The following is a 25,236-nucleotide window of genomic DNA, read 5'->3' as shown; positions in this document are numbered from 1 at the left end:
TCGTTTTTTTAGTTATTTATTTGTTTATAAATGTATATATGCATTAATTTATTACTGTATATATTGGGGGGGGTCAGTTTTTTTTTACTTTTGAATTTATTTCATTTTTTTTTAGTTGTGCATTCAATGCTTTTGTTGGTTTGTTAATTTATTGGTTCATTAATTTATATTTATATATTATACATTTGTCCATTTCAGTTCATTTGTGAATGAATGCATTTGTGTGTTCATGCGTAGACATTTTTTAATGCTTTATTTTTTCAATAATTTAATCATTCTTTAAAATCCATTCTTTTGATTTCTTTTTTTTTAAATATTTGCTCATACTTTTATTAATCAATGTATTCATTCATTTTATTTCATTAGCTGGATAGAAACTAACGTCATATTTTGCACACAAAAATAAACATAAAGCTGCTTTAATAACTAATATTGTGGTTGCAAAACGTTGTTTTGGAGTTCATTGACATTCGTTATAATGCAACGAGTAAGCAAGATGTTCAAAGAAAGATATGAGATTTCTATTCTAATTTTCCATCGCTTTAATCAGTGCTAATTTTGTCTTCTCACATTCGCTCACTCTGGCTCAACACAAGTCATTACTCAGGTATGTGTGTTTTTCCAGACCTTGAGACTTCAGCTTGCACTCTGATGCATCAGCACAACATAAAAGTGAGCAAGTCAAGATGCACTCAACGAGTAGCAAATGAAGCTCCTGTAATTCTTTTATTTAGCAGCCTCCAGTTTTCACTGCACCTCCTACACTGACCAGAGGACATCCATGTTGAATCATGGGTAAATGTAAAATCTGAGGAGCTTTCGGTTGGAATTCAGCGCATGCAGATTCCCTGCATGCCGAGCCGTGAGTGTGTGCCGTGTTCACAGATGACGTGCTCTTTGTTTTCACACAGGCACTGATAGAGAGGTGTGTGTGCAAGTGGGTTGTCCCTGCAGGTGATAGGTTTAGGTTATGTGAGAATGTGTGTTTTAATGAGCAACTCTTTGAATGCATGTTCACATGATGTCATAGCCTGCATATTATATTGTTTTGTTTATTCATACTCATTTATTTATTTATTTATTTTTCAAAGCTGCAGGTGCATGCAAAAACAAATGTCACAGCAGTTTGCAAATGTTTTATGTTTTAATAATAATATAATAATAATTCATAAAATATTAATATAATTCATAAATATCACTATTTAAAATACTGTATAACATATATAAAATTTAAATAGTGTGTAGTATATTTGATAGCTGAATATGAAACAACAAATTTGTTAATTTACATTTTTTATAAATATTAAAAATTACAAATATCAGATTTATTTTTTAAGTTAATAATATTAGTTCATAAAACAAAGTCGCATAGGCCTACATATTCTGACATCCAGGAAATAAACACTTTTTAGATCACCAGATATAAATATGTCTTGGGCAGCAGCTTCACCACAAATACAAAAAGTGATACCATCCACCAGAAATATTTATTTGTGTCTGCTTTAATGTGAAACACACGCTTATTGTGAACAATGACGTAACACATATTCATTGAGAACCATTTAACAGATTTTATGACAAGTTTGAACAGATACAGAACAAATAGTAACAGTGAAACAATCAACTAACTACGATCATCTAGCCCTCTATTAAACATGAAATAATTATTATTTTCATAACTTTAGCTTATTCTATAGAGCTGCATTCTTTGTGACTGTCCTAAATTGTTGCTATTGTAGCATGATATTAATGCTAGAAATGCACTTGGCAACTTTTTTTTTTTTAATAAACTATTATATTTCATAATTAAATTTTATTTAATTATGTTAAATGTGACTTTAGAATGTATCTACACTTATTGATTTCTTTATTTAGAGCTGTTATTCATACATTGAATGTGTAAAATTAAACCACTTTGTATTGTAAACAGCACTGCAGACAAATTTATTACATAAGATTTACTTAGGCGTGCCTTAGTAATATTAACTAAACCAGCATCAGGCAGTATTTCCCCACAAGTCTCTCTCACCTCATTATTTGTAATTGCCTTTTCCGCTACAGTGAGCCTCACTTTGGGGAAGCAGTGATCTGGAAGCAACTGATCCCTGCACTCAGTCTAATAAACTCTCACTTCACACATCTGCAAATAACTATCGTAATACAAAGATCTCAGCAGAGGAAAGATCCCATCTTAATCCTACACAGACGTACGTCCTGCCATTGTGGATCCCACATTTTTATGTCATTTATTTATTTGTAATCATTATTGATGCTTTTTACACGTTAATTCTAGGTCCTGATTTTAGACGAATCTTTCAAAACATGTCTGGATCATGATTCACCACAAAATAAGATAAATAAGAAATTATAATTCTTTTAAATAACTTTTTATGATGTTATTTTTTTTTTTTATTATTATAAAAAAATATCAATTTTGAGTAATATTAATTTTAGTAAAAAAAAGTGATTTTAATACAAATAATTTTAGTAAAATAAATTAGAAATATAGTATATATTTCAATATATTTTAATAGTACTGATTAAAAAATAATTATTAATTTATATAAGTAATTGTATTTAATTTAATACAGTATGAATTAAATAAATAAATACATATTATTTTATTATATACATATTATACATATTTAAATATATTTCAATGTAAACTATTAATGTTGTTTTATTCATTTTTTATTAATATATAAATTGAAAACTATTTATGCATCATGGTAGTAGTTGCTTTTTCGTTATTTTTAAACATTATTTTTATTTATGTATTTTTTTAATAAAATTTCCAACAAATTAGTAATATGAGGATAGAAATGTAGTTTATGCAAAATATAATTTAATAATTATTTTATGCTTCTAATTATGGGCTGAAATATGACCTGAAGATGCTTTATGTAGAAATTATTTATTATTATTATTATTATTATTATTATTAAATGTTACTAACTTAAGGACCAGTAGTCTGTGTGAGACTGAAGATATCGTGAAATGTTTCAATTCCTCTGTTAGATTCGGTTTCACTCTATTCGTTTCCCACAGAGCACTTGATGTAAAAGCAGGAAGTGATGTTGATGAAGGGTACTTGTGGTTTTGTAGGTCATATTCCATATGATGAGTTGGGAAATGAATCAGAACTCCGTAAGAGGAACCGGAAAGGTTCTAGCACTAGAGCAAAATCATTGGTGGTCTGTGGACATCTAGCCACCCAAGAAGTGACATGGAGTCATGGACACAAGACACCACCTTGGGTTCACTGCTCCATCGTACACCTGTGTCTGTATAATTTTGAGGTGTTTTCCAGAGCCACTTTCAGCTCTCTGTGTGCATAAAGGCATGAGAGAGAATCTAGACTCCATTCATTGCTGCCGAATGCAATTTTACTAGGGCTTGACTACATTTTTGATTCTTGTGATGGTTCACTATGTAGGGCCCTATTGAATGTTTGTATTATTACACAAATTTGGTTTTATTTTTTATTTTCTCCATATTCTGCTTTTTCAGTATTTATAATTGTTTTGTTTTTTTTCATTGAATTTTTCTAGACTCAATTTTAATGGTTAAACAAATAAAAATAAAAGAGTCCAAAAAGCATATCTAATTAATTGAAATCATGAAACTTACACAATTTAGCAGCAGTTTATTAAACGTAAAAACAAAAACAAAATAGTAAATCTCTATGAAACTTTTCTCATTCAGTTTTTTTCTTTATCAAAATTAGGTTTCCCATTACATTTCTGGATTCCATTTTAAAGGTTTCATTAAATTTTAATAATCAAAAGCATCTATGATTAATTGATTTTAGTACAAAAACAAAACATTGTGTGTGTAGTAAATGAAACCACCACTCATTCACATAGAGACACGCAGAACATGCACGATTCATATTTATATAATATTTTTGGAGCCTAATATTCACAGACACTTCACAGGCAACATAAAATCTAAATCTACCCGGCACACATTTCCTGTGAATGTAAAACTTTGTATTCTTGGAATATATATCCCATGGACGTTCTACAAACATCAAGACAGATTAAACTTGTAGACTTTAGTCTCCTTCAAGCCAGGAGAGTTATTGCATTAGGCTGGAAGAGTATGGATGCTCCATCTACGAAAATGTGGACAAATGAGTTCTCAAACTTAATAGGACTGGAAAGGCTAACTTACATTGCAAAGGGCAGACGGAAAGACTTTGATCAGCTGTGGGAGTCATACATAAATATCATGTAAAATGGAAATGTGGACATTGTGAAATGATCTCAGTAAAAAATCTTTTTTTTTTTTTTACTCTTAGAAATATTAACTATTTTATTATTATTATTATTCTATTTTGTTATTATTATTATTATTATATGGATTTTTTTATTAATATTATTTATTTATTTTATTTTTTTTGTAAAAATGTTAATTGAACATGTGAAGGGGTGTATGCTTGTGTTGCATACGGTGTTGTTCTGGTGTGGCTATTTTGTTCACATATGTCTAGCTGTGTGTTTATAAAATAAGAAAAGGACAATAAACGTATTGATGAAGGAAATAAAATCTACCATGTACTTTCAGAAATAAAGGTACAAAAGCTGTTTTCAAAAAGGTATACTTCTGTACCTATTAAGTTCTAATATGTAGAGACCAAAAAGGTCCCGCCCCAGTGTGCTTGATTTATTAATATTTGTTCCTGGTTTTGATAAAAGATTAATTAGTGTGTTATTAAGGAAAGCCTTTGTCTTTTTCATCATACGTCAATAATTATTTGCTCAGCGTCTGAACTGCAAGGGGTATACGAGTTGATGAAAAGCTAATAATTAAATTATTATATATTATTACATTTTTCCTCTATATTTTCCTTTAAATTGTCCTTGGGAAAATATTAGAATTGTATGTATTTATTTATTTAATTACTTAGGTCTATATATTTATTTGTGCACATTACAATTTGAATCAGATATCAAGTTGAAAAATGTCATAACATTATTGTTATTAATTTTCATTCATTCATTCATTGATGCTTTCTCCTATGATTGGGATTTGTAAAGATGATCTGTAGGGTGAACTTCAACCTTCTCATCCTGGTCACCAACTTTAGTTTGCAGCTGGAAAAGCATTAATTAAATATATATAAATAAGCAATAAGTGTAGTGCAAATCATTTTGGATGAAAGTGTTCAACAACAGTCAGCTGATATTCACAATATCTTCTTAATGTCCTCAAGGAATATTTGTGTGTGTTGAGTGAGAGAAACTTTTATTTAGCTGTAAATACTTGCTGAGCCATCAAGCCGGCGTTTCAAGTGCCGCCCTCATCAGAAATAATGCAGCTCGCTGACTGCCGCCGCCGCTGCTGGAATAAAGGCCCATTGAGAGTGAAATGCAAATGGGTGTTTGGGTGTTAGAGGGCACAACCGAGACTCAATTCTCCCTCTACCCTGAAAATGGCCCCTGTGTTTGTCCCCCACCCACCAGTGCAGTCGGATTACTTTTGATCGCAAGCCAGAACATCAAGAAAACCCAGTCTAGTACAGCATATACTCCACAACTCATGGAAGCTCTAATTTGCAGCTGATCAGTCCGATAATAGAACATGACAAAGGTCATTTAACCAGCAAGGGTTTGGACGGATGACAGTAAAAACGTTCTGGGAATGTATTCCATTTGGACGGAGATTCTGGGATTTTGTTCTGCTGTGTAAATCTATTATTGGAGACATTAATTCTGCCAGCCCAATTCCTTTTGACCTCAGTTATACTCTAATTAGCAGGTTCACCTAAACACTAATTTTCTCAAAAATGCATTTCGTTTACTTGGGCGAGTAATGGGAATTGCTTGGCTTGAGTCTGTGGCACGGATATTAAATGGGCTAAATGGTTTTAATCCTAATCTCCACATGAAATGAGTAACAGCGTTCCCAGTGCTCTACAGAATTGATGTGAGGGGACTGTATTGTACGTTTACTGTTAATTTATGGTATTCGTGCTGCATTCCCGATGTTTTAGGTGCGGCCATTTCTGTGCTTTGAAAGGGACGAGAGCTATTAGAGGTTCAAAGAAGTCATTCACAGTAAGTGGAGTTAATTTGTCTAAAAGCTTTCTGGTTACCTGATACCCTTCCTGGTGTCTCACAACTGATTGAAAGACTTTCACTAATGCACTGAAACAGCTGTGGTGTGACGTGGCACGTGTGTGTGGTGCTCATGTGGGTGACACAGGTTCATATCTATCTATCTATCTATCTATCTATCTATCTATCTATCTATCTATCTATCTATCTATCTATTAGTGGTGGGAGAAAAGCTCGATGCATCGATGCATCGCGATTCGTTATCTAACGATCCAGAATCGATTCTCAAAAATTCAGAATCGATTCTGTGTTCAATTCAAATGCGAGCGCTGTCAAGACTCACGTGACCAAACAAAAAAGACGGTGATGGACGACCGTTCATATGCTGGTGAATTTAAGATAAAATGGACAAACTACGACGTGCACCATCTCATTTAAAATCGGATGTGTGGCAACATTTTGGATTTTCTGAAGACACCGAAGGTGTCGTTAATAAAAGCCATACTGTGTGCAAAGTCTGTAGCGCCATATTCAAATATATTGGCAACACGACTAACATGAAGAAACATATTACGCGGTTCCACTTCCACTCTTCCAATCACGAACACTCCCGGTTACATTCAAAGGACCCTGGATCAAGTAGCAAAGCTTCCACCGAATTCTGAAAAGGCAAAACGAATTACCCGATCAGTGGCGGGTTTTATTGCCAAAGATCTGCGCCCGTACTCGGTTGTGGAAACCAAGGATTTCGCACGATGTTACAGGTGATTGATATGTTCGTGATTGGAAGAGTGGAAGTGGAACCGCGTAATATGTTTCTTCATGTTAGCCACGATACACTTTGCCCTCACGTCGTTATTTTAGTGAGACGGCTGTCCCCGCACTCTACAGTGAGTGTAAAGATCACATCTTAGAATCCCTAATTTTCCCTGTCATACAAATTGAGAACTGTTTATTCTTAATGATTGTTCATTGCAATTGTATGGCTTACCATTCATTCAGAGTTTGTTAATCCTGAAAATAACTTTGTTAATAAATTAAAAGTATTGAAAAATAAATATTAATAATCATTTTAATTTGGCAATACTGTCAAACAGATATTCTAACTATATACAAAAAGCATAGTAACTCCAATTTTGGTTAAAATAAAAAGTTTAGAGTATTTTTTGCACAGCAGGATAATTAATTAAGAATCGTTTTGGGAATCGGATCGTTCCTCCCAGAATCGGAATCGGATCGAATCGTTAAGTGCCTTAAGATTCCCACCTCTACTATCTATCTATCTATATATCTATCTATCTATCTATCTATCTATCTATCTATCTATAATTTTGTATAATGGTTTGTCTATCAATAATTTTCTATATATCATTTTCAGAGTTGGGTATTATGTGTTACTGTATTTAAATTACTTTTCCTGATAACGCAGTAAGGTAATGCATTACATTTTACATTTGTTAATTCATTACAGTTACTAATGTTAATAAAATTACGTAACTTATGGTGTAAATGCGGTGTTGAGAAAAATATTAAGTAAAATGCATTTTAAAATCATGTTTTGCACGTCAGTATGCCCTTTAAAGGGTATGTTCACTCAAAAATGAAAAGTCTGACATTAATTACACACCCTCATGTCGTTAGAAACTCATAAGACCTCCGTTCATCTTCAGGACACAAATTAAGATATTTTTGATGCATTATGACAGCTTTCCAGAGACCTACTGTAGCAAGGAGATAGGTAAAATAATCCATGTGAAATTAGGAGTTCAACCCTAATTTTACGAAACTACGAGAATATTTTTTGTGCGCAAAAAAAAAGAGACTTTATTCAGCAATTCGTCTCGTCCGCATCACCTTAGAGCCATTTTAGAGAGTTTCCACTAAACCCAAACAGCGTATGTTATAAAATAAAAAATAGTTATCATATAAGTTGCTGTTTTCATACTTCAGTAATTTTTCATCCAATATTAAATTATAAAAAAAAAAAAACTGAGTTCCACTTGTGTATTTTTTGGTTTGATAACTTGAAAAGTAATATATACTTGAAAAGTTACTTGAAAGTAGATTAATTAGTAATCTGATTAATTTTTAAATGCAGTAATTAGTAATGTAATCAAATTGCAATTTTAAAGTAGTAATTAGTCATTTGTAGTAGTTTTTTTTTTTTTTAGTAACTTACCCAACACTGATCATTTTGTATGTACAGTAAGTCTATATACTGTATCTATCCATCTGGCATTTTATCCATTCATTGTTACGTCTTTGTCTATATATTTTTCTTTCTATTGATTGTTTTGACTTTCTGTCCGTCTGGCTATATATCATTCTATCAATCATTTGGAATATCATTCTTTCTGTCTTTCAGTCTATCTATCTGTTGTTTTGTCTGTATCATTCTATCCAGCTGTTAATCATTCTGTGTATCACTTTGTCTATCTGTCTATCGTAATATCTTTCTGTTGCTCTATCTTTTATTGTCTCATTTTGTCTATCTGTCATTTAATCTATTGATCATTCTGTCTGTCTGTCAATCAGTTTATCGCTCTGTCTATCGTTTTGTCTCACGGTCTGTTATTCTGTCCAACGTTCTGTCTGTCTTGCTGTCAATTCTGCATCTTGTTGCTACCTCAATTTAAATTCTGGAATCGAATTTGATCTGAAAGGCATTCTTAATTCCGTTCTGGCTCATACAGGTATGAGAGATGGACAGTCTCAAAGTCCCAACATGTTGACAAGGACACTCATGTCAGGCGACTGTCTTTGTCAGCATTCCCAGGAGCTCATCCCATTAAGCCTGTTTGATCTTGCTCTCTCACTCTGCCGTACCCTCACAATTACGATAGTATGTAACTGGAACGTGATTTTGATTAGATTTGGGGTATTTTCATAACAATAAAGAATGTTTACACAAGAAGGGCAGTGAAACAGCTGCTCTGGTGGTTTTCTAATCTTTTTTCGTGTCTACAGTGGGTGCTGCATTTTATTCTTTTCACATTGTGAACTATTGTGAATTTACATTAAGCATTTAAATTAATAGTACCCACTGCATTCTAACATCATTCTAACACATTTTGAAAATCGGACTTGTCAGAAAAAACTTCCTCGCAGACCTCAGGCCGACTCATCTGTGCTTCTCATTGATGAAGGGCTTTTTATTTTTTTCTTCTAGTTTTGCCCTGCCTCTAGGAGTCTATTTCTGGTCAGTGGAGAGTCGTTCTCACCCTCTGTAACTTTGTTGTCCCCAATGTCTGCCGCTTGACCCTGTTCCCATGAGCCACTGTCTTTGAAAGGATGGAAGCAACCTGATGCTTAATGTATCCTTCTGCTAGTAAAGCCAGACTACTTTTCCTCATTCCGAACATTTTTTACATCTTCTGGCAATGGTCAATATTTATTTGATTCCACTTACCATTGAGTTACTATTAGCAATGGTCTGCTTCATTAAACAGAATAAGGTTTGCCCGTGACGGAATTCAACAGACACTGGAATAAAATGTAGAAATGCTGATTTAAGAAAAGAAGTGGAGTGGTCTCTATAAGTTGTATATATAAAATCAGTGTCAGTGTGACCATAACTTTATTGTGTAAGATTGGATTACATTTTAGAATTTAATAGATTCATGTGGTGTTGGTAAACCATTATTTTATTTCAGAACATAAGGCAGTAAATTAAACACCAACCAAGACTGTATGTATGGCATATTGATGCATACATGCATGCTTTGAACATTAGCCATGAACCATGTACTTTTTTGTGCGTGTGTGGTTCACCATTGCTCTTACTTTTTTCTCCTGTATGTCTTTTATTGCATCTCAAATTTTTCAATCCAGTTCCTCCATCAATAGCAGCAATGCAGTTTTGTGTAGCACATAGCAAAGCTTCTTGTCGTCCTCCATCAGCACCATTCCTGCCGAGTTCGCTGGCGAAAATAGACCTTCATTATTGAATCAGCAGTCTCCTCTCAACCCGGCCTCAACCCATCTCGTACATATTCCAATACGATCCTATGCAAAGTGCCTGAAAATCCCCATACCAATCCCCAGAAGTCCTCTATCGGATGTCTTTCACTTCTCCTCGCCATCCGTCACTACGTCAGTGGACACGAGAATCTGTCTTGGCTCGTACTAATTGGCTTTGACACCTCTCAGTTTATGGCCGGGCAGCTGAGCAACAGTTATTCCAGCAGGGATATTGATAGCCCCTTTGCACCGGCACCCTGATTCTATGGATTACAGCGCTGCATATTTGGGAATTTGAGGGTACTAAATGTGTATAGACTGGTCTGCAGCTTGGCCTATAATTGATTATGTGTTGATAATGAATGATTTTAGCATCATTTATAATTCGACCATGTTATTAGACCAGTAACTTGCTTCCATCTAGACGTTGATGGATTAGCGAATAATTGGTCTGGTGAATGAAACCGCAAAGCTTTGATTTTCAGTCAGCAGTGCAAAGCTTTTTATTGATTGCTAATGCATCTTATTTTTGGTCTGATCAATCACCTGCGGTCTTTGACTGCATTAACAAAAGTCTGATATTTCAGTTTGTGCCGTGTGGAGATCGTGCGGTGGGCTGCAGTGCAGTGTTGTTTAGATGTTTGCACATTGCTCAATTTAGATCTAGTTTCATGTTATTTATAGCACACTATCTCCATTGTAATCCGAGTAAGGAAGGATACTTGGACATCTTGCGCTTTATCCCTGTTGTCATAAACCACCACAAGCAAGCAAGGACTCCGATAAGCTGACCGTGCACATACCTGCCAATGCTTCAAAGATATTTTCAAGGGATTTGTGACCTCACTGCAACAACGCAGAGAGCACACAAAAGCTTATAATAGGTCACATCTCGGTTTTAATCACTTTCATACCCTTGATCAGGACAAATACTGTGAATAAATGCAAAATAGTGTAATTTGATTGTAGAAATATGCACAAAAACATTCTGAATGCATGTAGGTTATTCAGAGACTTTTGTCCTGCTTTTCATTTTTTGCGTTTATAAGGAATTATATCTGGTTAGTAATGATCTTGTTAACTGCAGTCTTTTACAGTTTTTTAAACTGTTTGCAAATAGGGCTGGGTGATATATCTAACGATATGATCATGAGCATCTAGTCAGTAAATCTGGTTCTGTTATTACCGCTAAATCGCCAACACCTGCTTATAATTGGAGCGGCATTTAACAGACAGAGCCATAGATCACTGACAAGCTACGCAATATCGCGTTCATTATCTCAGATGAATCGAATGATAAACAAAGACTGAAAAAAAAAACATTAAACCATAAAGCAGTATTAAAAGTGATACTTGACTTTATGAACACTACTAATGAGAAACATTAGATGGTAGTACTATAAAAAGAATTTCATGCAATTAGATTTAAATTTGTATTTCTTTTACGCAAAGCAAAGTTTTTTTAATTTAGCAGATATGTATGTGTGTGTGTGTGTGTGTGTGTATATATAGATAGATAGATAGATAGATAGTTTATTATATTAAATATGATAATTTAAAATATTTATATTAATATTTTTTTATTTATTTAGCAGAGATATTAAAACAGCAATAAAATACAACAGAAATATTTATATATAGAAATAGAAATAAAAATAAAAATGTGTATTTAAAATATATAGAATTCTAAAAAAGATGTCTATTCTAAAATCTAAAAATATTTATATACAAGTTTCATGAATGTTATGTATTCTTATTTTAATTAATAACATCTTTAATTAGTTTTCTTCATTTACCTTGTTTTATAAGTAGCATGAGCATGAGATATTAGTGCTCAAGGTTACTGTGGAGATCTCACACCTCAGTTAATGCTGTAGAGTGCATGCAGGGCGACGCAGCATCTGCAGAGGCAGTGAGATTCTCTTTCTGTGTCTCTGCGTGTCCGCAGTATGTGCTACCGCTGCGTTTCTAACCCCTCCTCCACTAATTCTCACATCTCTGTATCAGTTCGGCCTCCCGTGTCACTGGATATCCTGCAGTGGATGTTTAATGCAAACACACATTTGACCTTGTGCAGAATATTCTTCTAACTTTGGCCTTGTTAATAAATATTGCAGTATGAAGCATACTTGATTACTGTATTTATGCGGTTTGATTTTCATGTATGTTTTTGTGTCATTTCGATGTTGTTGTTGGGTTTTGTTTGCAGGTAATCAACATGTGTTTACTGTAGCCTAAATAATTAGTCAACAGTTGTGAAATAGTAAAGAATAAAAAAGAATAAAAGCTAGGAAATTCATGTGAATAGCAGTTTAGAAGTTTTGGGGGAAATGTTTGATTTCATAATGAGATCTTTGAGTTGTGACACTTCTGAGATAAATGTGAGATTTACTGAGGTCTTTTTTTGCAGGAGACTTTACCAGAATAGTTCATTTTTGTCCAAGAGAAACAATTGAGATACTTACATGATGTCATTTGTGATCTCTCTTGCCATAGGGTCGGTGTACGAGAGAGAACTGTAAGTACCTTCACCCACCAGCGCATCTGAAGACGCAGCTGGAAATCAATGGACGCAACAATCTCATCCAGCAGAAGACTGCAGCAGCGATGCTGGCGCAGCAGATGCAGTTCATGATCCCTGGCACCACCATGCAACCAGTGGTAAGAACCGTCTACTCGTCGTCACTCTGTCTAACTGCATATTAACTTGAATTAAATAGTTCACCAAGAAAACGAAAATGTGCTGAAAATGTACTCTCAGGTGATCCAAGCGATAGATAAGTTTGTTTCTTCATCAGAACTGATTTGGAGAAATGTAGCATTACATCAGTCGCTCACCAATGGAGTCTCTGCAGTGAATGGGTGCCGTCAGAATGAGAGTCCAAACAGATGATAAAACATCACAATAATCCACAAGTAATTCACACGAATCCAGTCCATTAATTAACATCTTGTGAAGCCAAAAGCTGCAAGTTTGTAAGAAACAAATCTACTATTAAGATGTTTTTAACGTCAAACTGTTACTTCCGGCTAATTAAATAAAAGTCCATAATCCAAAACAATTTGATGAAGAAACAAATACATCTACATCTTGGATGGCCTGGGAGTGAGTACATTTGCAGCAAATCTTAATTTTTAGGTGAACTATTCCTTTTATTGGAATAGTTTCTTATGTCGTCTTCTTCACAGCCTACATTTCCTGTCAGCCAAGGTCTGGGCTCAAACCCTGGACTAAGTTACGCACCGTATCTGACTCCCATGAGCCATGGCATGGGTTTGGTCCCCACAGAGATGCTTCCCAGCACCCCTGTAATCGTCCCCGGCAGCCCGCCAGTCAGTGTGCAGAGCTCGTCCTCCACACAGAAACTACTGCGCACAGACAAGCTTGAGGTAATGCGTCACACAGAAACATTGTGAGGCCATCTTTTCAATCGTCTTGAGACAAACCACATCATTTTCAGTCGGTTAGATTCTCAACGTAGAAAACTTGTACAAAGGCAAGGTCACATATAGATTTATTGAAGTATATTTAAAATGTATGGAAACTGAAGACGTTAAAGACAGAGCTGTATTAATTGGAAAGGATAGACGCAATGTCTAGCAGTGTGTAGCGCAATGTAGCGCTACCTTGCAAGAAAATTATCATCACAATAACGGTTGAAGGTTGTTTGTGTGCGAGTTTGTGTCACTAAATGTGCGATCACTTAGCAACTGACTGATGTCTTTGATAATAAGCGGCTTTGTTCCTCTGTGTCCGTCTCACACTGGGAAGCTGTCGCTGCCTTTGTTAATATTCAGTTTATTTACGTACCTGTGCTCAAACATGAAAGCTTTGAAACTTGAATGACTCACGTCTCTGTTTGCACATTTCTGTTGTGTTCCCTGTTTGTTTTGTCTGCGTGTTCGTGTGCACCTGCGAACGCCCGCGACCAGGTGTGTCGTGAGTTTCAGAGGGGCAACTGTGCACGTGGGGAGACGGACTGCCGCTTCGCCCATCCCAGCGACAGCCCCATGATTGACACGAGCGACAACACGGTCACCGTGTGCATGGACTACATCAAGAGCCGCTGCTCACGCGAGAAGTGCAAGTATTTCCACCCTCCGGCGCACCTGCAGGCCAAGATCAAAGCAGCCCAGCATCAGGCCAACCAGACTGCTGTCGCAGCGCAGGCCGCCGCTGCAGCCATGGTGAGCTAATCATGCACAATTGATTTTGAAAATACATGCACACAGTTCTACGTTTCTAAAGAGTCATGTTGTACAAAACATTAAAGAGTGTTAAACTTTTTAAATTACAACACCATGCTTCACCAGCTGCGTTTAATTTAATTTACCGCATTGTCACAACATATTGAATCGTAACTAAGGCAGTGCTTAGAATTGTGAAATCGTTTTCAGTTCTGTGCGAGATAAAAAATCAATTGACAACACGTTGAAACGTGCCCGCGGAGGTTGCAATTGAGATATCTGATGATGTTAAGCACATTAAATGTGGAGCACTGCTTTATTATTATATAGCCATGACCCATCTCTAGAATCTGGGCGGGGCTGCATGCCAAATCTGTGTCGACTCCCTTATCTCGTCCCCGGGGGATTTTAGTCCTATTAAGCAGGGTGAGTAAAGAGAGAGAGACAAAGAGACGAGCTGCTTGAAAAGACAGCAGTGTGATAAAAATCACTCCCCCTTCTTATCCATCTAGTTTTATACTGATGCCATCATTATTAGGAATAGGATATTAATGTAATAAGCGCGATGGCTTAAAAGTTTTTTGCTCACACCCTTGACTGCACAAGTTCACAGGGTGGCTTATTTACCCATTTCTCTGCCCAATGGGACGCCTACTCTCTTCTGATCAGTCAAGATTAAATTAAGGAGATGAAGGGCATATTTATGCCAAACTGACATGAATGCACAGGTTCATCTATTATCTAAGTGAAACTGTATGTTGGGCCGGCTGCTCTTGTTCGTCAGTTCTAACTTGTGTCTACGTTGCAAGCAAACGATGCAATGCAATAGAAAAACAAAACTGAGTTTGTGATATGCAATAAGCAAGGTATGTCAAGTTTTGTTGCATCTTGCAATTTGTATGGGTTTGATTAAGTATTGTGCCATGTGCAATCTCTGCTTGCAATTTTGTTGCATTATTCACTTGCAGCCTAGACCGCAATGTAGGTTTCTTTTTTCAACTTTTTATTTATTTTTTTACATATAACAAATAACATAAAATCCATTCTGGATAAAATGCAAAAACAACGTCAAGAGACATATAATCAATTTACATATTCAAATAAGAGAAATTTTTTTTTATATTTTATGTAATCCAGTAAAAAAAAACAAAAAAAACACTGCCACACATCAATAGTACTAGGTTTGGCCTTATTAATGCATGCCGTTGTACATTCACAGCCCACTACCCCAAGAAGACTATGGATCCAATACGTTTTCCCACACATGTGCGGTGTAAACCAGTTCTGTATTATAGTCTTTTTTGCAGCTGTAAAACCAGAAAACAACATTCTTTTTGGTATTGAGCTTATACAGAAACCAGAATCACCAAGAAGGCTGTGATTCTGAAAAAAAGAAAACTTTGCTTAATTAAGTAATCAGTTTGTAGTAAAGAGGATAAAACAAAGTTTACTTGCAATGTAGCTTTTTGTCTACTCTGCAAATGATGCTAAGAGATTGACGCACCATTATACACAAACGAAATAAAGAATTTTGTGTCATTTTGCACTCACAAAGTATATTGTATATTGTTGCATCACAATCTCTGCATGCATGTAGTTTTGTTCCATCACTTGCTTGCAGCCTACACAGTTCTGATTTATGATGGGAGCAATCTAGATTTTTTCTATACTGCATGCAGGCAATGTAAAAAAAAAATAATTGCAGCAAATGAGTTTGCAATGTAACTTTGTTGGTTGCAATAGGAGCAACTTGTGGCTTACAGTTTATGAGCAAGGTCTACACTAGCCATGCATCGCAACAAAACTAGACTGCCTCTGTGTTAATCAGCAAAACTGTCCACATTGCAAGTGGTGTGATGCAAAAAAACTTGATATTGCATGCTCGCAGATAGTTTTGTTTTATATAACGGGACTGTACTTGTTTTGCTTACACTGCTTACAAGGAATGTGGTGCAACAACACTAGATTACTTCAATTATAATAAACAGAAGAGAGTGATGAGATGCAAGAAAAACCTGCAAGCTAGTGGTATAGATAGCTTTGTTAATTATAATAAAAGTAATCCAGTTTTGTTGCAGTGCATTGTTAGCATGGTTGCATTGTAGTGCAGCTTTTTGGATTATAATGAAAGTAATATAGGTTTTTCTGCATTGCACACAAGCAATGTGCTTGCAAGAAAACTTGATTTCTCCTATTAAAATTAATAAAGCTGCAAGCTGGTGATGATATACGTGTTATACCTGATTGCATTGCATCCTTCGATTGTGGTGTACACAGTAATTGATTTTAATGAGCAATTTAGATTTATTTGCACTGCTACGAGCAAAACAGCATAAGACAATGTTTTGCTCTTGCTGAAGCTGTCTGCAATGCAAGCAACACACTGCATGTGACAAAGCTCAATATTGTGTCCAAGCACTGTAGACAGCTTTGATTATAATGAAAGAGAATACTTTTTTTAACATTGCAAAAAATGCAGAAAAACTTGATTGCTCCTGTTATTATCAATTAAATACTTTGCAATTTCACCATGTGACACAAATGCGAAAAGTGTAAATTTGCCATTTATAATGGGAACAATATAATTTCCTTTGTTAGAACATAGTTTGGTCCTGCAAACTTACATTTCAACGCAACACATACACAACAGTTTAAATAGGAACGATCTTGTTTTCTTGCACTGCAGTGCTCATTTCATTGATTATAATGGTATGGATATAGTTTGGTCGCGTCACTTGCTTGCGTTGACACAGTAGTCACTTTCCCGCTTCCACATCTCACGCTGGTGTGGTTTTAATTTGCTGCGTTTGCTGTCATGGCACTCACATGCTTGGCCTCATTCGTTTTGCTGTTTACTCCATTTTTGCTTTTGCTCTGAACCTTTTGTCTTTTTCCCACTGTGGCGTCTGGGTCACAGGGTGACGTGAGGACAGTATCCTCTCACCAGATATAACAATAAAACAAGAGTGAAAATAAAGTCCCAGGTTTCCCGAGCATACAGCGACCTGAGATAAACCATCAGTCCTTTCCCTGATTATGATGTAATGTACATAAAAGCAGATTTTTTTCTAGGGTTCAAACCGAGCCACTTACTGTAGGGATGCTGAAGCAACCGATCCCTGCCCTCGACCCCAGAGAAAGGGTTTAAAAGCCTGAAAGATACATTTATGGCTTCTTCATTTTCTTCTCTTTTAATTACTCTTTGTTTTTTTGTTTTGATTTTTTCCTTCAGTGGACGATTATGTAATTCTGTATGATAAATCCCTGTGGGTGGCATATTTATTTTAATGGATCTCTACGTTGGCGGAGGGGAGCAAATTATTTAACTCTTGGTTACAGGAATACCTTCAACATGCACAATTAATGTGCATCTTATTCTGATTTATTTATTAAATTACTCACAAGCTCTGTTCCTAAACCTACGGATCTTTCTTCCTAGACAGCACTAGACTCTTGTCTGTCATAAACATGATGCAAAGGCCGTTTTCAAAAGATTTGTGCATTATTATGATGCTTTCCAAGATATCTTGTTTTGAGTCAAATTCATGCAGCAAGTATCCTGCAGGGAGAATTTAATCCAATAATGTATGCAACAAACTCCATAAAAAAATTGAGATGACAGTAATAGGAATAACATTTTAATGCAGAAAGTATCACTAAAATAAAATACTACAAATTTACCCATTATTTGTGTGGTACTGTATATTTGTACATATTTACTGTACATGAAAAGTCAGACTATATTGCAATTAATAGTTGTGATTGCCCATATGAAGTTTTCCAAATCAGTCACTTATGCTTTAGAAAGTAGTACCCTATGGAGACAGCAGTGCAGCTCAATGGGTTTTGGAACAGAGCTTCAAGAGAGTCTAGAAGTAAATGTTTTCCTGTCAATGAAGTGTTCCACTTTCTTTAAATGATGTATTATCTTTCCCTCGTACAACCCTTTTGCTGTAATCTGTGACTTTAAAAAACAAAACAAATTTAAGTTCTTTTCTTTGTGTGTGGCTATTCTGATTTAAGTCATTTCTGCATGGCCCTCTGCATCATCTCATTCCATTGCGATCTTTACTTACTACCAGTTTGCATGACATATTAATAGTGAGGAATATTGCAGTGTGCAGTGTTAGTTGCTTAATAATATTTAAATATCAAAATAAATTAAATTGGCATATAAAAATAACTTGATGCTTTAAAAAAAAAGTCCAACACCAGTAATGCAAAAGAACATATACTGGACGTTCTCAAATATAGGAATAAACAGAGCTCCACATTCTGTGATCACTCTCATCAGTAGTTTTCTTTTGGTTCCGTGACCTTTACGATTTACATGTAGAGAGACATTTTAATCTGAAATTTGGTTAAAAATGACAACATATTGTGACAGAAATGAAAGTCCGGGAAAGCATTCCAGTGTCCTTTTTGCTAAGTGGTGGTAAATGTCATAGCAGTTTCACTGTGCATGTTAAAATCACTCAATGAGCATAAAATATTGTGATTTGCATTGACAGAAACACAATGCACGGGCTGGTGAAATTAGCCCACTTGGCCCGTGCAGTTTGTACCCAATTCCAGTGTTAATTAGTGTTCAATAGATGTCGTGCTGTCAGGCAAACTTAATGTAGCATCAGTATCGACCGAACGAAGCTGTTAAAGAAGCCAGGCGTTGTTGACAGCAAAGAAATGCCTACCTGACATTCTGCCATCATTAGATTCAGTTCGCCTCTCACACTTGAAACCCTCTGATATTGGATATCGGGTCCGTGTGTTTTAGTCGTTTTCGGGAGCTTTCATAACACTAATATCTGCAATCCCATTAGCGTGTTTGACACTTGATTGGTAAATGGTGAGAATCTTGATTTCTGATGCTTTAACACCGGTATTGTAGATGCTTTTTGCTTTCGTACTAATTCAGAACATAGCGAAATGTTTCTTTGAAACAAGTTTTTTTGTTTATGTGCATGCATATTGTTTTGTATGTGGGTATACTGCATTCAGATTATTTTTGTTTTTGTTTTTTTTCCTTCTCACCTATTCCACAATGCAATGCTGTCCCCATGATGCACCTCTGCTTGCTGTTACCTGTATGTTAATACGCTTGAATCCCATTGGCCCACTGCCATCATGTGCTCGCTGCCTGCTATTAAAAGACTCAGTCGACTGCCAAAGCAATGAAGCGACCCCTCGAGGCATCTGTAGATCTGGTACTATGACCTTTCACCTTTTGCTTTGCATGTAGCTTTTTAATGTACTGTAGCGACTCACAGAATTTTTAATTTGGCTTCTTTGTTTTGATAGAAAGAGTTAAAGTCACCAAATACATTGTAGAAATAACCATCAGTCAATTTTGAAGAATGAATGTTGTGTGTCGTCTTTCAAAGTAAAGTAGCTTAATTGAAGCCTAGTGTCTTGCTAAAGTATCTAGTGACGGTTGTCGTCATCCTTGTGTAAAACGGAGCGAAGCAGCTTCGAGTCAACATGTGCATTGATATTATAAGTCGTCTATGTTTGAGAACCTCATTTATTTAACCCATGCATGTTTTTTCCACGCTCAGGCGTTTCCCCATGGAGTCCTGCAGCCCCTACCAAAGAGACCAGCACTAGAAAAGAGTAACGGGGCAAGTACGTTCTTCAACCCCAGTGTCTTGCACTACCAACAGGCTTTAGCCAACGCACAGCTTCAGCAGCACTCTGCTGCGTTCTTTCCCACAGGTGAGAGCTAACACACGCGTACAAACCCATGCACACACATCGCCCACACTGCTTTGTATTAATCTCTGGGTCACCCTCTAAATTTGACACCCTCTTTCTCTTCTCCAAACCTCAGCTTAACATCATAAATGAGTCCCTTTTGCATGCATTGCTTGCACACAGAATACTAATGCATTATATTTTTAATAGGTAAAATACAGACACGTTATTTCAGGAGCACTGCTGATTTGAATTTCTCCAGGATATTTTGATCTTAAAGTGATATCAGACCAAAGATTAAATTAGAAAATTCAGTGCTTCAGTGGTTTTGATCTGTTCACTGTCATAATTATCTGACTCCCACGAAACAAAATGCTTATATATACATATAAAAATGTTTTATTACAATTGTAGTGTACTAAAACTAAAAGTAAAGCAAAAAAAAAAAAAAAAAGAAATTAACCGAGAACAAATTCTTAAAGCTGGTGGCAGATTTATGACAATTTATGACAGATGATATTTCCTATTTACACACTACAGCAAAAGATAGAAATAAATTACTTTAAAAAAAAAATTGTTTTGTAAAAATACTAATGCCCTAAGACTTTTGCACAGTACTGTGCATTCGTGCGTGCGTGTGTGTGTGTGTATATGTGTGTGTGTGTGTTTATACAGAGAGAGAGAGCGAGCTTTTTATGTGTTAATTACTATAAAAATACTGCAGTAGGTATGCCTACAGGTATGCCTATTGTTATTGTTATTATAATATTATGTGTAATCAAAATATGAAAATATTATTCGATTCATTGACTTAATAGCCAACATGTGCATCAATCACAGTGCATTGCAGTAAACAATATCCATATATATTCCACCTACTATCACTCTGTACCTGTAGGCATACCTACTGCAGTATTTTTATAACAAACATGGAAAAAAGCTCTCTCTATACGTAGGTTTCCAGCTGTCTAATCCCTTGTAGGTGTATTTGTCATCACACACCCACATGGTGGTTGTATTTCCTTTTAGCTGTCCTCTTGTGCCCCACTCCTCCCTCTTCTTCAGCTCTGGCTCTTTTGTAACAGCACTATGTCTATTTTAACCGTAGGAGTGGCCGTTGGCTCACTGCATGTCTCTCTCTGTGTGGTGTGTGGTTTTTAGCCTCCTCTGCCCTGTTGTCCTCTTCTCCTACACTGTTTCCCTGCTCTCTCATTTCACAACCTTGCGAATATTGATCCAGTTTATCTTCCTGGAATATGCTGAATTGCTAACCAGAATGACGACACGGTGGAGCGAGCGATCTATAATGACAAGCTTAATTGGATTTGTATGGCATGCTGAATTCTGAATCTCTGGCTCTGTGTCTAATATGTTTTTCTTCCCTATTAACCTCTCTCCACTCTTCACTGCATGGTCACAGGGTCAGTTCTGTGCATGGCTCCTGCTAGCAGCATTGGTAGGTTCCTTCTCTTCCTGTCTGTTTTCCTCACCTCATGTAGAGATGTAGTCACTCTTACAGGTGATTTGAAGCTCAATAGACTATGACTTTCATGTCACACAAACGACCAGGTCGAATTAGCACCTGTTGATGGAATCTGATCCGTAACATGCATCTGTTTTCTGCTTTATTATGCTTCTATTCATCTGCAAGAGCACTTGTTTGAAATATTCACATTTCTCTTTCTAAGGTTCCGCAATTTACAGTATTTTTAAATCATTATTATTTTCAGTGGTATTTAATATTATAATTATTTTATAGTAATCCTGTATATTTTATATATACATATTCTTCTATATATTTGTATTTTTCATTTATTATTATTTTATTGGAATTCATATCCAATCTATTTTAAATTATTTCAGTTTTTGATTTGGTTTTAACAGTGGCTATTATTATTGTCATAGGAATTATATGTTTTATATATTTAGATTTATTTTAAATGATTTCACATTCTATTTTTAGTTTCTTTTTCTTTATATTTAAATGTATTTTACATATAATTATATATAAATAAATAATTATGAATCCTTAACAGTGTATTTTATTATTGTTATTATAATTAATATAAAATTGTATGTTTATTAATATTATTCATTTAAAAATTTTTACATTGGCCTTTTAAAGGTTATTTTTGTTTATATATAAAATATGAATTCACATATAATAATAATTTTACACCTTTTTTTTTTTTTTTTTTTTACAGTGGTTAGTGTTATTATTAATAGTAGTATTTTAAATGACCATCTTCATCATTTTAAACTACCATTTAAACAGTTGTTTTTGATCCTAGCAAACGGGTTTTTAATATCAGGCATTGTCTTGTTTTGTGTAATATTGATTGGTCAATTTAATCACTCGATCATAAATGACCACACAAATGGCCATTCTGTGCAGTTTGCCGTAGATCATAGGATCAGTCTCTTCCGATCCGAGCGTGGTGGGCTAACAGCATGTGTAAATCTATCACCCGCACTAACCACTCATGTCTTCTCTGGGTACAACTGATTATGGTGATGAATTTCCTTGAGGTGATTATAATCAGCCTTTTTCCTCTTCTTTTTTTTCTTCTTTTGTTTTGTTTCCCATGCTTCTCTCACTTTGCATCGTGATTGCATGCCATCTGCTGGTTTATCCTTATGATGGCTCGCTGCTCTGTAATATACACCATCGCTAAACAACAAAACCAAAAAACTATCTACAAAAACCCTACCAACCAATCAAACACCTGTTGCCATGGTTTCCATAATGCTCCACCTACCTGTTCATTGCTTCCGTGGTTCCCTTCCTGAAAAAGTACCCATGATGTACAGTGCTACGCCTGCTACTGTCTCTGCAGCAACAACTCCTGCCACAAGTGTCCCCTACGCAACAACAGCACCAGCCAATCAGGTTTGCTCCTTTTAAAAGCTTTCTTTCATAAATCCCCGAGCTCTGAATAAGCACTTTGCTACAAATTCATTCCGCGGTCACCATGGCGATCGCCAAATCTCCCGGCAAAATTGCATTTACGCTCACGACGGTGCTTATTCAGAGCTTGCACATTGGCAAATAGTAGTTGTGTTTGTGTTGCATTATTTTCTCGTTTGGTTCTGCATGTCCTTGCTTTTATTTTGATGTCAAGATATCCTTCCTCATCTACACACAAGCTAAAAATAGACACACACACACACACCACTCCATTCTAGTCTGATTTCCATTATTCTGCCACTCTTTGTCTGCGTCACGGGCTTCGGGGAATCAGGGAGAAGGTGAGTTGCACTAAAAATGGCGCTGTAGGAGGAAATCTGCACCAGCAATTACAATGTCAGACTGACAGTAGCCACAGACTTGCTTATTAACTCCGTTGTGCACAAATGAACACCATTTCATGTGTTTTTAGACCAATTCAGAGGTCAAAATGCACTCAAAATAGTTTTAAAAGTCTTTTATCAGTTCCCATCATGCACGCTCAGGCCACTCCCATTCTTTTGTATTGTTCGCTGGAGGGTCACATAAGGAGACTTTAAAGGCTTTCCCACTTCCGTCCTTCTTAAATGGAGCCTTCCTGTCAGTCGTGGCTTTTCCAGTTGTTTCACAGGCCTGAATTTTCTCTGCGTTTAGGAACTGGGACGTTGAGGGTTATTTGTAGTCTTGTCAAGGGCTCTTGCCAGACAGTTTGAGACTCTTTAGCACTACCTGGCAGGAGTATGAAGTACAGCACGGTGTTAATTGAGCATAAAATACTAGTTAATGTTTTTTTTATTTTTTTATTTTAGAGTATCTTTATTAATCAGTTAGTTTTCTGCATAGAAATAAAAAAACAAAAATTATTAAAAAGAGAGCCACAAACCTTGATGTTGAACATGAATCTGTGTTTGCAGCCCGTTTTTATTTAATACGTAAAACCTAACTTGGTAAGAGTCCTCTGTTTTTATTACATTTTCGCAATTATTTTAATGTGGCTTTGAAATTTACAGTATTTTAAAATGCATTATTTATGATGATAATAATAATATATGTAAATAATGTTTCATATTTGAATAGTAATAGTCTTTTAAATTAGTTGCATTTATTGTAATTGACATAAAAAGTTTAATGCTTAATTAAATGATTAAATTCATTAAAATTATTATAAAAATAGTATTATTAATAATAATAAATTCAAAAACAGTACATTTCAGACCCCCACAAACATTATGTGGAAAAAGGTTATGATAATAAGTTAAGATTTTGTTAATAAAATGGTTTAAGATAATATTTTATTTTATAACATTATTTTAAAATGCATTATTATTAACAATAATAATAAATAATGTCATGACATTTTTTATATCATTTAATAATCAAAAAATTATTAAAAATATTTTTAGTATTATTTTTATTAATAATAATAATTAACACTTATATATATATATAATGTACGTACATATAGATAATATTTGCATATATTATTCATTTATTATATATCATTCTGTTACATATTATGTGTTTTATTTATTTTAAGTCAAACAGGATTTTTAGGAACACACACAAAAGAAAAACGATAATGAAAAGCATCTGGGTATTAACAGGTTGCTCGGACAGCTTAGGTAATTTCAGCCAAAAATTAAATCATTTCATTTTGATGCAAGATTGCAATTTATTTTCTTATGTTATACTTTATTATTTTTTATTTATTATTTCATGTTATTCATTTATTTGTCATCCCAGAAACAATTTAAGAAAATAAATATTTAAATTTAATGTTAAATGTAACGTGCAGACCTAATGCATTTCAAAATATGTTAATTAATATTTCTGTAATACTTTTAACCAATGATTTATTCAAAATGACTTGAGACTCTTGATGTTTGTTCTTAGACGTAATATAATTCAAATGCATGTTTTGTGAGCTGAAGACAGAATACAGAGGCCTTTTCTCTGGTGTTTGCGTCAGTCTCAGACAGGGGCGATTCTAGGATTTTTTCAACTGGGGGGCACAAGAGGGGCCACGATTAATACAGAGAGGCCAATCTTGTGTTGTTTGAACTGTATATCCAAATCATTTCAAGAGTTCAGTAACCTTTAAAATGAGTAATAAACAGTGGTACCCTATTATATTTTAATAGCAATTAGTCAATGCTCTAAATCAAAACAATCAAATACAATTTGTATTAACTTTTCACTTTACAAAAGCTAAAGAAAAACTGTAATAAATAAAATAATCCAATGTATGAATACTGTACAACTCACAAATAATAATAATAATAATATAATTTATTTATAATAGCCTTATATAAAATATATTATAGCCTTATTTATATAAATGCAGAATAACATTAATAATTCATAGAAATAAATACACAATTAATGAAT

The 25,236-nt window shown here is 34.9% G+C and overlaps 1 protein-coding gene across 22 annotated transcripts in view; it reads left to right on the top strand.

Annotated features, from left to right (window-relative positions):
• Positions 1 to 25,236, top strand: part of LOC128011112 (muscleblind-like protein 2a) — an 82,579-nt gene that overhangs the window by 48,309 nt on the left and 9,034 nt on the right. For 3 of the 22 annotated variants that reach the window (XM_052593254.1, XM_052593311.1, XM_052593391.1), the window contains exons 3-8: positions 12,519 to 12,683; positions 13,188 to 13,412; positions 13,956 to 14,210; positions 19,361 to 19,414; positions 19,766 to 19,922; positions 21,322 to 21,357. In XM_052593254.1, the coding sequence (XP_052449214.1) occupies positions 12,519 to 12,683; positions 13,188 to 13,412; positions 13,956 to 14,210; positions 19,361 to 19,414; positions 19,766 to 19,922; positions 21,322 to 21,357 (892 nt within the window). Of the gene's footprint in view, positions 1 to 12,518; positions 12,684 to 13,187; positions 13,413 to 13,955; positions 14,211 to 19,360; positions 19,415 to 19,765; positions 19,923 to 21,321; positions 21,358 to 22,696; positions 22,792 to 25,236 lie in introns of all 22 variants that reach the window. The other 19 variants (XM_052594796.1, XM_052594717.1, XM_052594639.1 and 16 more) reach the window with 17 other exon arrangements.

This window comes from Carassius gibelio, chromosome A1 (genome assembly GCF_023724105.1).
Source record: "Carassius gibelio isolate Cgi1373 ecotype wild population from Czech Republic chromosome A1, carGib1.2-hapl.c, whole genome shotgun sequence".
Classification (NCBI taxonomy): domain Eukaryota; kingdom Metazoa; phylum Chordata; class Actinopteri; order Cypriniformes; family Cyprinidae; genus Carassius; species Carassius gibelio.
Note: the sequence above shows the minus strand (reverse complement) of the source record. Positions and strands in the feature narration are given on the sequence as shown.